General features: G+C 42.2%; 1 protein-coding gene across 1 annotated transcript in view; it reads left to right on the top strand.

Moving 5' to 3' along the window:
- LOC118817847 (WD repeat-containing protein 49-like) overlaps positions 1–17,776 on the top strand; it is a 78,009-nt gene that overhangs the window by 36,501 nt on the left and 23,732 nt on the right. Inside the window, 3 exon segments of the mRNA XM_036584803.1 lie at positions 13,624–13,730; positions 15,003–15,072; positions 15,772–15,959. Coding sequence (XP_036440696.1) covers positions 13,624–13,730; positions 15,003–15,072; positions 15,772–15,959 — 365 coding nt within the window.

The raw sequence follows: 17,776 nt of genomic DNA, 5'->3' as shown, positions 1-17,776 counted from the left end.
TCCGCATTGGTGCTCGAATCATCAGGGAATAATTAAAACTTTATTAGTATCTGTGCCTCTTTTATCAAAGTGTGTGCGTGTTTTATCAAAGTCTCCCTCTTACACACATCTCTATTCTCACTCACCGGAGTGTGTTTTGTGTTCCTCAGAGGCGCTCGGCTCCACATCCAGCAGAACACTGAACTCAGCTTCAACTTTCACTACTGCACGCCCACACCGAGAGAGGATAGAAACCTGATAAAAACTGACAGAACATGTGTCTCTATCCCAAATACTTCACAACAAGAACTCAACTGTGCTCTTTAACTCTTAGAAGCCTACAGTCTTTTTTCCATACACTGTAAAACAACTAAAGTGAGGTCAAGTTAAAACTTTGTCAGCCTTCTGCATAGATTGTGCTCAACTTAGTGCAGTCAAAGTTCTCTTTAATCAAAACTCGTCTTTTTAAAAACTTACGTTTTTAAGCAGCAAAGTCTCAGTCTGGTCAACAAAACAGTTTAAGTTGAGGTTACTCAACAAACAAACAAACAAACAACAAAACAGTGGATGTGTTTTTCTCTTTATAAGCCGAAACTGCTTGCCTTTATCTTTTTTAGTTCCTCCCCTACACTCTTAAAATGACGGTTCTTCAAGGGTTCTTTAGTAAAGTTCAGTTCAGTTCAGTCATTTTATTATCCCAGTGGGAAACTTGACTTACAGTGAGGTGCACATAAAACATAAAAGACCAAAAAATGTCTCCTAATTATATGGCTAGATAGGTTGGTTGGATAGTAATTTCTTAAAACTAAATGCAGACAAAACTGAAGTCTTGTTCGTCGGCTCTAAAACGCTGGTTTCCAACTTCTCCAGTCTCACTGTGAATGTAGATGTTATTCCTATTAAATCAGTTCAAGTCAGTAAAAACCTTTGATTCATTTTTAATTCTTCACTTCCATTTGAGCCTCATATTAAGTCACTTACTAAGACTGCATTCACCTGTGTAATATTGCACGCCTCCACCCTCTGCTCAGCAACACAGATGCCAAAATGCCAGTTAAAAAAAAAGATAGTTCTGGTCCTAAAACCTGATTGGCTGAGCTGCGATCAAAGTTGTTGCAAAATCCGCAATATACCATTCCTATGACGCCTCACAACAGCTGAATTATGTATCACCGCGCCACAGCATGAAAAACCCTTGTGTGTTAATGTAATAATCTTTGACTCTAATGCTGCTCACATGGAGCACCAAGTATATTGACTAAGTAAGAACCCGTGTTTTGTTTAAACTGAGGGGCAACTTATGTTTTTAACTAGGACTGGGCTGGTCAGCTAGCTAACAGGCTAAAAGAAGCCAACAGCCTAAACAGCTCCATCATTAATATCACAGGCTTTAATAATGTACTTATGGTGTGATTAACAGTAAAACGGCAGTATAAAAGTCTGAAAATGTCATTTAAATGTCTTACGCACTTCAAATGTCCGTGTTTCAGTCAGAAGTCATGTCAAACCCAGGCTAAGTCCCAAACGGCTCCGTACTCTCTAAATAGTGTTCTAGCTATGAAAGTTTAGAAATTCTAGCCTCTACAGCCAAACAGTGCATCATTTATCGAGTGTGGATGTGGCTGAGTCCCAAATGACTGTTCCCTGGCTGTATTATTCACTGTTGGGCTGCAGGATCCAGTATTTAAATTCCTACGTAGTGCACTGTGTAGGGAGCAGGGAGGCGTTTGAGATTCAGCCCCAGCACGAGAAGAGGGGCGCCACTGGATTGGTGCTAAATAAGACTATGGTGGTAATTTAGTGACCAAAAAGTACTTTTAAAGCAAATGTTTTTGCCTTAAACAGTGCTGTATTATCATATATTCATTGTTATACGACAAAAAGTTTAAAAGTTCATGAAATGACTGCAGTGTACAGCGATGGGCGACCGAACGTTCCCCTCATTCAGTGGTCCATGGTTGTTTGGCAATGATACTATACTGTAAAGGAATGGCATTTCTTGGTGGAATACTTGTTTATGTTGATTATTATTGAAAATAACTTCAATTATTTTGCTGAAAATTGTGTATTTTATCATACTTTATGTTGGCCGCCATTTTATAAAAGCAATAAGCCACTTGAGGCCATGCGTTACAGTGATTTTATCATAGGGAAGGGAGTTTTAGGCACTCCGCTTCTCATAAGAACACACAGCCTCTCGTGGCTTATTGCTTTATTAACATCTTCATTTTCTCCCACATTGATTATTGCAACTCCCTCTCAGAGCCTGAAATTCATTTTTTAACATGTGTTACATGGGGGGGTTGTACACTTTTGGAGGGGATCCTCCTTGTGAGGTAAGAGCTGTAGGTCTTACCATGTCCTGTTCTTACATTTTGTCACTCTTTTCCAACTTACACTGTTAGAAAGGTTCTGTTCAGGTACAAGAACTCAACTCTGCTCTTTAACTCTTAGAGGCCTACAGTCTTTTTTCCATACACTATAAAACAACTAAAGTGAGGTCAAGTTAAAACTTTGTCAGCCTTCTGCATAGATTGTGCTCAACTTAGTGCAGTCAAAGTTCTCTTTAATCAAAACTCGTCTTTTTAAAAACTTACGTTTTTAAGCAGCAAAGTCTCAGTCCGGTCAACAAAACAGTTTAAGTTGAGCTTACTCAACAAACAAACAACAAAACAGTGGATGTGTTTTTCTCTTTATAAGCCAAAACTGCTTGCCTTTATCTTTTTTAGTTCTTCCGCTACACTCTTAAAATGACGGTTCTTCAAGGGTTCTTTAGTAAAGTTCAGTTCAGTTCAGTCATTTTATTATCCCAGTGGGAAACTTGACTTACAGTGAGGTGCACATAAAACATAAAAGACCAAAAAATGTCTCCTAATTATATGGCTAGATAGGTTGGTTGGATAGTAATTTCTTAAAACTAAATGCAGACAAAACTGAAGTCTTGTTCGTCGGCTCTAAAACGCTGGTTTCCAACTTCTCCGGTCTCTCTGTGAATGTAGATGTTATTCCTATTAAATCAGTTCAAGTCAGTAAAAACCTTTGATTCATTTTTAATTCTTCACTTCCATTTGAGCCTCATATTAAGTCACTTACTAAGACTGCATTCACCTGTGTAATATTGCACGCCTCCACCCTCTGCTCAGCAACACAGATGCCAAAATGCCAGTTAAAAAAAAAGATAGTTCTGGTCCTAAAACCTGACTGGCTGAGCTGCGATCGAAGCTGTTGCAAAATCCGCAATATACCATTCCTATGACGCCTCACAACAGCTGAATTATGTATCACCGCACCACAGCATGAAAAACCCTTGTGTGTTAATGTAATAATCTTTGACTCTAATGCTGCTCACATGGAGCACCAAGTATATTGACTAAGTAAGAACCCGTGTTTTGTTTAAACTGAGGGGCAACTTATGTTCTTATCTAGAACTGGGCTGGTCAGCTAGATAACAGGCTAAAAGAAGCCAACAGCCTAAACAGCTCCATCATTAATATCACAGGCTTGAATTAAAGTCCTTACGGTTTGATTAACTGTAAAACGGGGTGCCACTGGATTGGTGCTAAATAAGACTATGGTGGTAATTTAGTGACCAAAAAGTACTTTTAAAGCAAATGTTTTTGCCTTAAACAGTGCTGTGTTATCATATATTCATTGTTATACGACAAAAAGTTTAAAAGTTCATGAAATGACTGCAGTGTACAGCAATGGGCGACCGAACGTTCCCCTCATTCAGTGGTCCATGGTTGTTTGGCAATGATACTATACTGTAAAGGAATGGCATTTCTTGGTGGAATACTTGTTTATGTTGATTATTATTAAAAATAACTTTTAATAACAATAACAATTATTTTGCTGAAAATTGTGTATTTTATCATACTTTATGTTGGCCTCCATTTTATAAAAGCAATAAGCCACTTGAGGCCATGCGTTACGGTGATTTTATCATAAGGCACTCCGCCTAGCATAAGAACACACAGCCTCTCGTGGCTTATTGCTTTATTAACATCTTCATTTTCTCCCACATTGATTATTGCAACTCCCTCTCAGAGACTGAAACTAATTTTTTAACATGTGTTACATGGGGGGGTTATACACTTTTGGAGGGGATCCTCCTTGTGAGGTAAGAGCTGTAGGTCTTACCATGTCCTGTTCTTACATTTTGTCACTCTTCTCCAACTTACGGTGTTAGAAAGGTTCTGTTCAGGTACATTTTTGTTCATCAAGGTACAAACAGTGTAAATGTTCCCTCAAAGCTCCAACAGTGGTTCTAAGGTCTGATTGTGAACCTTAAATAAGTGTTTCCAGGTGAAAAGTTCGTATTTATACCTTTTCATAACCGAGTGTTTTAAACAGAACAGTAAAATAAAAGCCTGGAGACGAGACGGGGTGTGTGGAGTCAGTACAGCTTAGAACATATCATTTCAGTGGATTATGGTTCAGTTATGTTCCCTGACTGAAGGTACTGAGATGGAGCCTTGAGGGTTCCACCCCAGTGACAAGAGGGGCCCTGACCCAGTGACAGTTTAGTACCTGCTTTTCTGAGAGTGTATGGGATTCTCTGAACTATATACTTTGCTATAATTTGTTGCTTCTTTCTCCTGTCCTCTCTTTGAGCTGCATCAGTGTCTCCATTCTTTCTTTTGGTGGCTCCCTTTTCCGCTTTTTCCCTGTCCTTTGTTTTCTTCTGCTTCTTCTCTTTCCACTCAGACTCTAGGTGAGGGCCAAGCTCTGAAATGAGCATCAGATTGGTGAGGTTTGTATTACTCAGTGAATTTCTGAATTTTCACAGTCTTGTCAACATCCTCCACAAGTGTACTTGCAATAGCTTGGTGCATTTCTGACAGACATTTCTCATTAAGGTAGCTTCCGTAAGTTGGTGTCTGTATTCAGCTTTTTGAAAGAAGGACACTCCATCTCTTTCATGAATTTAACCAGATGACAATTTCAAATTAGCCAATTAGTTTTCTGCTATAAAGCAGGCGTTTTGAGAAGCCCCTTCTTTTCCTCTCACACTGCAGCTGTGCAACTTCAGTAGCATTAGCCATCACATTCTTTGCTGATTCTGCCTCACGCTTTCCTTTCAAGGCTGCTGTGCGAGAAACGTCATCTAAGTGGCGACTTTAATTTGATGTTTTGTAACGTCGGCTGGTAAAAGGCGCAGCATCACACGTTTTAGGAATCGAGCAGCTCATTTCACTGTTGTTAAGTTTGAGCCACGGACGTATTCTTGAGCCACTTGACTGAAACTTGTCTTTGGACTGCTACTTCACCTTCAAATATTACTTCGCTTAAGGTTCTTCAAGGGTTCTTTAGTACAGACAACGGTTCTATATAAAACCATGAACACTCAAAGAACCATTTGCATGCTTAAATGGTTCTTGAATGATCTATATAGAACTTTTTTGAAAATGATCCTATATAGCACCAAAAAGGGTTCTTGGACTGTAAACCGATCAGGCATAACATTCTGGCCACCTCCTTGTTTCTACACTCAGTGTCCATTTTATCAGCTCCACTTACTATATAGGTGCACTTTGTAGTTCTACAGTTACAGACTGTAGTCCATCTGTTTCTCTGATACTTTGTTAGCCCCCTTTTACCCTGTTCTTCAGTGGTCAGGACCCCCATGGACCCTCACAGAGCAAGTACTGTTTGGGTGGTGGATCATTCTCAGCACTGCAGTAACACTGACGTGGTGGTGGTGTGTTAGTGTGTGTTGCGCTGGTCTGAGTGGATCAGACACAGCAGTGCTGCTGGAGTTTTTAAACACTGTGTCCACTGACTGTCCACTCTATTACACACTCCCACCTTGTCAGTCCACCTTGTAGATGTAAAGTCAGAGACGATAGCTCATCTGCTGCTGCACAGTTTGTGTTGGTCATCCTCTAGTCCTTCATCAGTGGTCACAGGACGCTGCCCACAGGACACTGTTGGCTGGATGTTTTTGGTTGGTGGACTATTCTCAGTCCAGCAGTGACACTGAGGTGTTTAAAAACTCCAGCAGCACTGCTGTGTCTGATCCACTCAGACCAGCGCAACACACACTAACACACCACCACCACGTCAGTGTTACTGCAGTGCTGAGAATGATCCACCACCCAAATAGTACCTGCTCTGTGAGGGTCCATGGGGGTCCTATATAGTAAGTGGAAGTGCACCTATATAGTAAGTGGAGCTGATAAAATGGACACTGAGTGTAGAAACAAGGAGGTGGTCAGAATGTTATGCCTGATCGGTTTACAGTCCAAGAACCCTTTCTGGTGCTATATAGAATCATTTTCAAAAAAGTTCTACATAGAATCATATACAACACATTTTCCATCATTCAAGAACCATTTAAGTATGCAAACCTGCTTTTCAAGTGTGTACAAGTCAGAAATGATTAAACAAAGTGTAGAAGAGATGCTTCCTGGAATATACATCATGAGGGATCTACTGTTTCTAAATTAAACATTTTAACAGCATGAAATATTGAAACAGGAGCTTTGAGAGGGTGATGTGTGATTGACAAGGACGAAGAACCTCTCAGTTAGATGTCAGTTTGACGTTCGTTTTTAATAAATCAAAATTCAGTGTCAAATACGATGGTTAATATTTCAACATCTTAAAAACTCCTAGAATCTTCATTAACACAACTTCCAAACAGATTAAATAATACATGTTTGCAATAGATGCCAGGTGTTTGACACAGAATGCCAAAGAGGCAAAGTACACTGCCTGTCAACAGAATCTCAAATTTCTAAAGAAAGTGAAGTGTCTCCAAACTTCTGAAGGGCAGTTTAATGATGTACTCCAGCAACTTTTGTACATTTTCCATAATTCAGTGTTTGAGATGTAAACAGAGTGTGATGCAGAGTGGTTTAGTGTGAAAGCAATGGCCTAGCAACACCTTAACAACCACTTGGGATTCCATAGCAATGGCCTAGCAACACCTTAACAACCACCTGGGATTCCATAGCAATGGTCTAGCAACACCTTAACAAACACCTGGGATTCCATAGCAATGGCCTAGCAACACCTTAACAAACACCTGGGATTCCATAGCAATGGCCTAGCAACACCTTACCAACCACCTCTGATACCATAGTAATGGCCTAGCAACCGATAGCCATGGCCTAGCAACACCTTAGCAACCACCTGTGATACCATAGCAATGGCCTAGCAACACCTTAACAAACATCTGTGATTCCATAGCAATGGCCTAGTAATACCTTAACAACCAGCTGGGATTCCATAGCAACGGCTTTGCAACACCTTAACAACCACCTGGGATTCCATAGCAATGGCCTTGCAACACCTTAACAACCACCTGGGAAACCATAGTGATGTCCTAGCAGCACCTTAACAAACACCTGGTAAACCATAGCAATGGCATAGCAACACCTTTAAGCAACACCTTAACCATCACCTGGGAAACCATAACAATGGCCTAGCAACACCTTAACAACCACCTGGGAAACCATAGCAATGGCCTTGCAACACCTTAACACCCACCTGGGATTCCATAGCAATGGCCTAGCAACACCTTAACAAACACCTGGGATTCCATAGCAATGGCCTAGCAACACCTTAACAACCACCTGGGATTCCATAGCAATGGCCTAGCAACACCTTAACAAACACCTGGGATTCCATAGCAATGGCCTAGCAACACCTTAACAACCACCTGGGATTCCATAGCAATGGCCTAGCAACACCTTAACAAACACCTGGAAAACCATAGCAACATCTTTGTCAAGCCAACTTAAAGTTCTCAACGTTTCCCCTTCTAATCAGCTTCATAGCTCCAGTTTAAATGTAAAGAAGCAAACTAACGACTCCAAACACGTCTCGGCTGATTGATCACCTTTGGTTTAAGATCGTGTGAATCTGTTTTTTGTCGAATGCTGTAACACAGTAATGCTAGTTTCATCATCTCCTCTGAAGTCCTGTCGCGGCCGGTGTAAGTGGGGCAGTCTTTGAGCATGTGGCGGTCAGTCGGGAGAGAGCGGGCGGTGCCTCTGGCCATCGGAGCTCACCTCAGCTTCCCCATTAGAGCAGTGATTAGAATGGGCTGCAGCCGGCGTCAGAGTGGATGTTGTTAGCGGTCTTGGATAAGTAGAGCCACTGGGCAGATGAATAATGGAGGTCCAGCACTGCCTCTCATTTCCTCTGGACCCTCAGCTCCCCGCACAGCGCTTAAAAACATTCCTCTTTATAATCCGCTCCCATCTCCAGCTTTCGGCGGCTTTGACGCGACTTAGCTGTGATGGTGCACGTTTTATGTTCTGAATGTAAAGAGCAGCGGCCTTTGGGATTGGAATTTTTATTATATTTTATACAACAGTTAGTTCCGGCCACGCAAGCTGATTTGTTGAGAAGCGTTCTAACCGTGCTGACTCTGAAGATGAGACTACACTAAATTCGCAAACTGTCATCACCACTGAGCAGCTTTTCAGTCGGCAGCTGTGACAGAAGAACAGCTAAACAACCTGGAATCAGCCAGAAATGAACCCAACACCATTCGCCAAACTAAATGGGCTGTAAGATGCTTTACAGACTGGCTGGAACAAAACAACATTAATACTGATCTGGCAAAAACTGACAAAACTGAGCTAAACCTGATATTGCGGCAGTTTTATGGCTCAGTCTATACTTCAAAACCTGAGGCTTACAGCAGACTGAGCAGCGAGTGGGCGGAGTTCATTACTCTGACTTAGCAACGAGCTGCTCGTTAAGGAACTATAATTTGGTGAAGGAACTGCGAACATTAAAACATATTAAACGCCGCGTTCACGGCCCAGTTTATTAATTTATTACTTTATTTATTTAACTGTTGTATTAAAGCAATAGAACACTCGAGGTCTGCGACCAAATCACAGCCGTGATGTTATTTCGCAATAACACCCTCCCTCTTGTGTTCTATTGCTTAAGCATTGCATTACCAGATTAGTGAGGAAAACATACATCAGCTCTTCTGTTTATTAGCAAATCATGAACAGCCATCTGTAACATTATAAACCAGTGTGTAATGCAGAAATTATGATGTAAGTAGCAGTTTATCCACCTGTGATGATGCCAATTCCACCTAGCGCTTTTCCAAGTTACGTAAGCATCAAGCTAACAGTGCTCTTAGTTACAAATACTTAGTACTTAGTATAGGTACTACTTTCTACTTATCTTTAGTCTATTTTTGCCATTATATTGAATGTAGTACGGAATCGGCTTTGCTGTTGTTGGTTTTCAAGTGTAACAGACGTTTTGCATTTTGGATTAGTGAACAGGAGATTGCTAGCAACTTGCTAAGCACAGCGTATTTACTCTATAGTCAGTCTGTTCATGGCTCCTGCATATCAGAAGCGCGCCCTCAGGTGGTGAATGTCACGAACAGCAGGACATTGTCATAGCATAATAAACATTTCACACCAGATGTGACATCGTGTGTTTGGTAATCCGGAACCATCCCACGACGCTTGTTATTTCACCCTGGGTGCATCGCAAGGCTGTTTGTGTTGCATTATGACTACGTATGAATCAGATTTTTTGCCCTAATGTGGTTCAGATCTGATGTTTTCAGGGCTGTGTGGACAGGCAAATCTGATCTTTTCAAATTCGACCTGAGCCACTTTCATATGTGGTCCTAGATTGGATACATATCCGATTCGTGGTCATGCGACCTTAATGTGAAGCTCGGATCTGAATTCATGTGCTTTATTTCCACTGCGCCATCATTCAGCGTTACCATGGCAGCAGCGCCAAACAGAAGTTAAAGCCTGTAAACGGTGGAAAAGCAGCTCATCTCACCTTTTTCTCCTTCGTCTCGCTCTAATAATGAAGCTGAGAGCTGATCAGAGTTAATTATCTTCTCAGCGAAGCTCGTTCTGCTCGTTAGTTTGTGCTGATGATGAACGTGATTCATTCCCGTGACGTTACTGAGTAGGATGAGCTCATGAGGGTCATTTCAGGACGCCGGTTCGTCACATTAATGACAGATTTGAATCACTTACCTAAACGAGTGTGAACCATCGAATCAGAGAGATCAGATTTGAGCAATGAGGCTTGTAATGTGAACGTAGCCTCTAACATAATACGAATGTCTATGTTGTCTGTTTATTGCTTAAATAAACTTTACGTAGATGATATAAAGAGATCAACAATAAAAGCCCATACAAGGGATTTCTATCACTTTGTCATTTGCATTTCTGCATTCACTGCATTTCTTTACTGTTTCTGCCTAGAGACTGTTAGCATGCTGCGCACGACATGCGTCAAAAATAGACCCACGGCGTATTTTTGCGTTTTGCGCAAGTGTTACTGCCGTGGTGCGGTGTGACATGCGCGGCTGGTGCGAAAGGCTACACTGATTAATATAGGAGCATGTTACTGCCTCTGTTGTGAAATGGGCTTAAGGCAGAGGAAAAACGACACAGATACAAGAAAAACGTGCCAGTAATATAAATGTGCTGAAGAAAAAAAGGGAAATAAAACAGGATCAGAAACAGAAACAAAAAGAAGAAAAAAGAAACAGAAAGAAACAGAAAGTTCACACAAGGAAGCCTCTGAAGGAAAAATGACAATGATAGGGCATGTTCTAGAATATGACAGCAAGAAAGAGGAATTTGATTCCTACTTAGAACATTTTGAAAGATGGCTAGCTGCACAAGAAATTGCAGAAGGGAAGAAAGCTGATGTTTTTCGAGTGTGTTGGGTCCCATGGAATTTGGGCTTCTTAAAAGCCTAAGTCAGCTAAAAGAAAGTAGTCAAGTTGACATATAAAGAAAGCACTGAAACCCTGTCACTGCATTTCAAGCCCAAACGATTTTTGATCGCAGAGCGCTTCAGGTTCTACAGAGGACATCAAAATGAAGGCGAAACAGTAGCTGATTACATTCTTGCATTGAAAAGACTGGCAGGCAAATGTGAGTTTGGCCATTTTCTTAATGACGCTCTGAGGGACCAGATGGTTTGTGGTCTTTCAGGTGAGGCTTATCATAAACAACTACTGTCAGAGAAGGATCCGTCTTTTGAAAAAGCCTGTGACGTTGCTTTCGGCTTGGAAAGTGGAGTTGATGGGACTAATCGTTGGTGATTGACGTCTATTCAAAATGGATTGAAATTCTTCCGGCCCAACACACAACTGCTGAAAAGACAGCCAGTCTTCTCAGGACCCTCTCTGCATCATATGGCCTGCCAAAGGTACTTGTGTCAGACAGTGGCCCCCAGTTTACTGCACCTGGGTTTGAACAGCTTGAACAGTTTCTCAAGAAAAATGACATCACATACTGATGCCACCATTCCATCCAGCATCAAACAGTGCAGCAGAACGAGCTGTGCAAACTCTAAAGAAGATACAGACGTGACTGAAGGCTTAGTCACTGCCTTTCAATCAATGACTCACACATTTCCTGTTCATATACATGAACACTCCACACACAGTCACAGAATGCACGCCAGCAGAATCGCTCTTGAAACATCAACCTCACACACTCTTGTCATTGCCAAAGCCAGATGTGTCAGAGGTCGTTTCCAAGCACCAACTACAACAACAGAAAGCTCATGGCTAGCAATCACGACCACTTCGGATGTTTGGTCTGGGAGAGATGTTGGTGTGTGATGCCAACAACTATCCTGCAGTAAAGAGGACCTTCGACATTCCTTGTGCAAGTTTGCCAATGGCAAGTTAGAGGACATGTAGATCACATGTTGGGTCTTCAGAACAGCTGAGTAAAGGGAACAACAGTGACTTTCTGGACTGTTCACCTAACTGTGGAGTTCAGATGGGATCTGACAATCATGATCATCCTGACCCAACTCAGGAAGCGCAAGCTATCCACAGAGGCAGTCTAAGCCGCCACAAAGACTTAACCTTTGGGTATTCAAGTCTTCATAGAAGGACTGAGTAAAGAAGCTCAGTGTACTAGGAGCCTGTTAAGGAATGTTAACATTAGGATACATTTAGCCATAGGTACGTTCTGGTCATGGGGAAGTCAGTTTATTCAGTAGTTATGAATATGGAATGTGCTGTAGGTTCATTTGCAAAGGATAAAATCTATGGATGGAGGAGCATAGTAGAGATAATAGCTGTTTTTGAGCTCAAGAACGGTCAAGAGAACCGATTTCTGGTCCTCCTGAAAACGGTGGTTTAGGGGTTCACTTCCACCGACCTCTGGTGTGGCCTGCGGCACGTGTGGAAGCTATCCATTCCCAGTGCCAAATGTGGGGCTGCGTTACTGGCTCATTTTGTAAAAGGACTGTCTGACTTATATTGACTTAAAGAGTTCCCTTTTTTTCAAGTTTCATGATGGTGGGGAAAGGATTGTTGCGGACAGCAGAGGAAAAAAAGCACTGTTCTTGTAAGGACCCAGCCTGCGCTGCCATAACTTCAGGGAACTCCAATTCCCAGAAGCCCTCGGGCTGATTAGGCCCAAGCTGACACACCTTTGGACTCAAGGCTGTGGCAAACAGCAGCTCTTTGTCACACCTTTGTAGAGGGGTGACCGGTACGGTACTTAGCCCAGGTGGGTATTTAAACAAAAAGAAAAGAAAAGAAAATAGAGGGAAAGAGTGCTGGAAAAAACAAAAGAGAGAAATTTCCCCAAAACTACTTCAAAACCACAAGAAGGCTTGAGCTACAAACGGCTCCAAGCCATACAAAAGGTGTTTGCTCCACAAAGAGCAAACAAGTGGAACATAAAGTCTGCCTTCCCCTCATAATTACAGAGGAAGTAATTTTTGTTTTCTGAGTATCTTTTATTTCATGTTTCTAATTCAGCCTTTGTTTGAGCTGTTTTCAGCGTCCCCTTTGTTTGCCCTTTTCCCCACCTTTTTATTTCCCGTTCCTTGAGGTGTTTTTCCCATTATCATCTGCACCTTCCTGGTGGCACAGCGGTAACTCCATGGACTGCCGATCAATGCATTGGCTATTCGAGCCTGGCTCTGGGTCACCTCAACCCCAGCATGCCAAATTCACACTCCATTGCCTCAATAAATTTATTTAACACCCTTCCTCACTGGTTTTCCTCTTTGCACTTGGGTCCGCCTCCCTGCCGTCCCATAACAGTTCCTTGCTGCTGGAGTGTTTTATCCAACATTCATATGCAATTTTTGTTTTTGAAAGCAACCCAGTGATAATGAGTCCCTCCCCCAAGCTCAGAATCGGTCCTGGGTGCAGACTATTTGGGACAAATGTGAAAATGCCCTAAAGCTATGTGCTTTTACTGATAAACAGTCCATAGCAGGATAGCATGCTAACCCAGCATTACTGGTAGTGCCAGTAAATGTATTTGACAAGGGATACAGATCAGGTATATAAATTATGACATATATTCTTATTCATGTGCTTATTGTTCACAAAGGTAAATCATTGGATTTTCAGCTTTGTTAGATTGTGTTCTTAAAAAAATGACATTATAGAATAACAAATTAAAAGGCAAATATGTCTGGATTGATTGTGCATTGAGAACGGAAGTGACGCCTAAACGGTGTTAGCCAACATTACCTAATCAAAACAACTGCACCATATTTTCCAGAGAGAAGCCGATGAAAATACCTTACTATGTTCATAAACAATAAAAAGAACACAGGAGAAAGTTCTCGAAAGATCTCGTTTTGTTATTTTTTTTTCTAATTTCATTGGTGAATTTTGTTTTCTGGTGTGTTTTGCAGGCAGCAGTGATGGTGAAATTATTGTGTGGAACAACAGCACTGAAAATGCCCTTCGCAAGCTCAACTCGGACACTCGACCCCAGGACCTGACATCCAAGTCAGGTTAGGCCTTTAATGTGCCTTCAAACTTCAGCAGGGATTCAACATTTACATCAGTCAGCCGTAACATGAAAACCACCTCCTTGTATCTACACTGATTGTGCATTTGATCAGCTCCACTTACTATATAGGTGCACTTTGTAGTTCTACAGTTACAGACTGTAGTCCATCTGTTTCTCTGATACTTTGTTAGCCCCCTTTTACCCTGTTCTTCAGTGGTCAGGACCCCCATGGACCCTCACAGAGCAGGTACTATTTGGGTGGTGGATCATTCTCAGCACTGCAGTAACACTGATGTGGTGGTGGTGTGTTAGTGTGTGTTGCGCTGGTCTGAGTGGATCAGACACAGCAGTGCTGCTGGAGTTTTTAAACACCTCAGTGTCGCTGCTGGACTGAGAATAGTCCACCAACCAAAAATATCCAGCCAACAGCATCCTGTGGGCAGCGTCCTGTGACCACTGATGAAGGACTAGAGGATGACCAACACAAACTGTGCAGCAGCAGATGAGCTATCGTCTCTGACTTTACATCTACAAGGTGGACTGACAAGGTAGGAGTGTCTAATAGAGTGGACAGTGAGTGGACACAGTGTTTAAAAACTCCAGCAGCACTGCTGTGTCTGATCCACTCGTACCAGCACAACACACACTAACACACCACCACCACGTCAGTGTTACTGCAGTGCTGAGAATGACCCACCACCCAAATAGTACCTGCTCTGTGAGGGTCCATGGGGGTCCTGACCACTGAAGAACAGGGTAGTAAAGTATCAGAGAAACAGATGGACTACAGTCTGTAATTGTAGAACTACAAAGTGCTCCTATGTGGTCAGTGGAGCTGATAAAATGGACAGTGAGTGTAGAAATGTTATGGCTGATCTGTGTAGTTAAATTTGTCAAGTTCCCACCATCTGCATCGACCTCTGCACTCCCTGTGTAACTCAAAAAGTGGCCAGTGAGTGGAAACACAAGGTAGCTGTTTCTAATATAGTGGCCAGTGAATGGAAGCACAAGGTAGGTGTTTCTAATAAAGTGGCCAGTGAGTGGAAGTACAAGGTAGGTGTTTCTAATAAAGTGGCCAGTAAGTGGAAGTACAAGGTAGGTGTTTCTAATAAAGTGGCCAGTATACATTGTATACATTAGTATAGACTGGCTACATTAAAGGACAGCGCTTTGTTTTTCACTGCAGATAACACCTTGCATAAAACTAGCATTTCACATGCTAGACGACCGTCCACAAACTCTGCTTCCAAGCTGCTCTGTAGCGCCCTCTGTGACGAGGAGGACTCAGAGAGTTATGGCATCACCAGACTGGCTTTTTTGGAAGGCCGAAAGGGAGCAGCTGCATCAGGTAAAGTAACCTGAGAAGAACCACTTTTCGTTCTCTGAAGAACTTTTCAAGGGATGTAAATGAGATGTGCACATGTGAAGAACCTTTTGAAGATCCTATATGTAATGTAAAGGTTCTAGGAAGGACCCTTTACTTTGTGTAAAGGTTCCCTAAACCTTTAAGAGGTTATTCACTTGCATTTCTTTTTCATACATGGTTCTTTAGGGACCTGACAGTGTTTTTCTGTGGATTAGGTCAAACAACCCTTTAGTGTTAAGTGTGTATATGATTTTAAAGGACACTTATTCTACATTTTTCGTGTATTTTATATTTTTCCTGGGGGTCAGTTTATAACATTTGTGCGGTTTTGTGTAATTCATTTTTGCATGACTCTCTTTGTCCCTTAGAATTTACCTGACATATGTAAATGAGCTCTGTTCTGACTGTCCTATATTGTGTCTCATTCAAAAAGCACTCAGAGCTGAAACACTCCTTATAACTTCAGTGTGAGTGGGCGGGGCTAAACTGCTATAGACTGGAAAAGTGTATATATATGCGAATTAATTCAAAACATCTTATTTTCCATACATGGACTGGACAGTGGGTAGTTTTTGAAACTTAGATCATGTTTACATACTTCTTTAGGCTGCTTTATTTTTAAAAATGTAGGGTTTTCAGTGATATGGGCCCTTTAATGATTTTACATGGTTTTGATGCTAGGTGGGGCCGATCTCGTATCCTGTGGGGGTTCAGGTGTTGTCCGTTTCTGGAACACCGTAAGCAGTCGTCTTGTGGGTGAGTTTGTGGCCCACAAAGATTCGGGGTCCATCATTCTGACAGTGGACAGCAGTGGACGCTACCTGGCCACAGCAGACATGGCCGGAAGGGTGAAGGTGTGGGACATACAGGTGAGAGAGAACAGGTGTGAGTAAGTAACACTCAGCTATTTAACCCTCTGGGGTTCACGAGCTCAGCCAGGTGTCATGATCCAGCTCAGAAATCCAGTTCAAACACTTCCTGTATCTGTAGAGTCGCCCTTTCCATTCCATCTTATCACGAGATCATACGAGACTCACATCCGGAGTTATGAGCCTATGAAGAGGGGCTGAGATACACATCATCTGCCTCTCACAGTGTGGAACTGGTGGATTCGTGAGTCCGTCTACATTCTGTCTGAATCTGACCAATGGACACTCAGGAGATCACTAAAGACTGACCATCACGCCGGAAACCCTTCATTCTTCATTCAGTCCACATTGGAGACACATGAGAAATGGTTTGCAGAGAGTTTACAGCTGCTGAAGTTGCTGCAGTGGTTTCTCTTTAGAGAGAGCTGAGATTGTTCTGCACATTTTGGCCTGAAATATAGGGGTATAATATCGAATCATTCTGAAAGATGAATTTAATAAGCTCTGCAGCTTCACAACAACAATTAGTGATGCAGGTGTTTGTACAGCACTCATTCAAATACATTTTTTTTCTATAGGAATGAATTGGGGGGAATGCGCAGCATTCCATATATATTATATAATGCCCATACCTCTATCTTTCATTCCACCACAGTCAATATACACTCTATACACAAATGTTTTTTGGGCACTTCTCTTATGTCACAATCATAAAAGTATGCTAGCAACAACTAAGCAACCACCTGGGATACCATAGCAATGGCTTAGCAATACCTTAGCAACCACCTGGGATACCATAGAAAAAGCCTAGCAACACATTTGCAACCACCTGTGATACCTTAACAATCACCTGGGAAAGCACAGCAATGGCCTAGCAATACCTTAGCAACCGCCTGGGATACCATAGCGATAGCCTACCAACACCCTAGCAGCCTCCTGGGAAAGCATAGCAATAGCCAAGCAACACCCTAGCAACCACCTGGGATAGCACAGCAATGGCCTAGCAACACCTTAGCAACCACCTGGGATACCTAAACGACCACCTGGGATAGCATAGCAATGGCCTAGCAATACCTTAGCCTTAGGATACCATAGTGATAGCCTACCAACACCTTAGCAACCACCTGCGATACCATAGCAATAGCCTACCAACACCTTAGCATCCATCTAGAATACCATTGGAACTACCTCGCATCACTTTAGCAACTACCTGCGTCCCCATAGTAACCACCAAGTAACATCTGGGTCACCATAGCAACAGTATAGCAACACTTTAACAACCACCTGGGACAACATTGCAATGGCTTAGCAACAACAAAGCAATCAGCCAACCAACTTCCAACATCTTTGCAATCACCTAGAATTCCATAACAACCACTGTTTACGCTACCAAACAATGACAGTGACACATTTAGCTTAAAACCCCAAAATTTTACCCCCCCAAAACACACACGTACACGGTATGGCCAAAACTTGAAAAGGTGTCTACAACTGTTTTAACTTTTTAAAAGTATTAGCTGGCTTTTCAAGTCAAGACTGAAATACTTTTTCAAGTCTTCAAGTTAAACTCGGTGTCACTTTTTAAATCCCTCTGTTCCTCAGTAAAACATTGTTTTCTGCAGTGTGTTGAGGGGAGATTTACTGCCTCCTGCAGTCGTCACTGCAGCTGTCAGAAGCACGTTTTTGTCCTTGAGATACGCAGGGAGGCTGACAGCGAAACAGAGTGATTGATGAAGGGAGAGGGGGGTGTTTGTCAATTCCCCCATAACTTTCCCCCGAAATATAACCGCTCGCTCCGATGAGGATGGATTGGGTGT

Source organism: Colossoma macropomum, unplaced genomic scaffold (genome assembly GCF_904425465.1).
Source record: "Colossoma macropomum unplaced genomic scaffold, Colossoma_macropomum, whole genome shotgun sequence".
NCBI classification, from domain to species: Eukaryota; Metazoa; Chordata; class Actinopteri; order Characiformes; family Serrasalmidae; genus Colossoma; species Colossoma macropomum.
The sequence above is the reverse complement of the archived record's forward strand: the minus strand, read 5'-3'. Positions and strand labels throughout refer to the sequence as shown.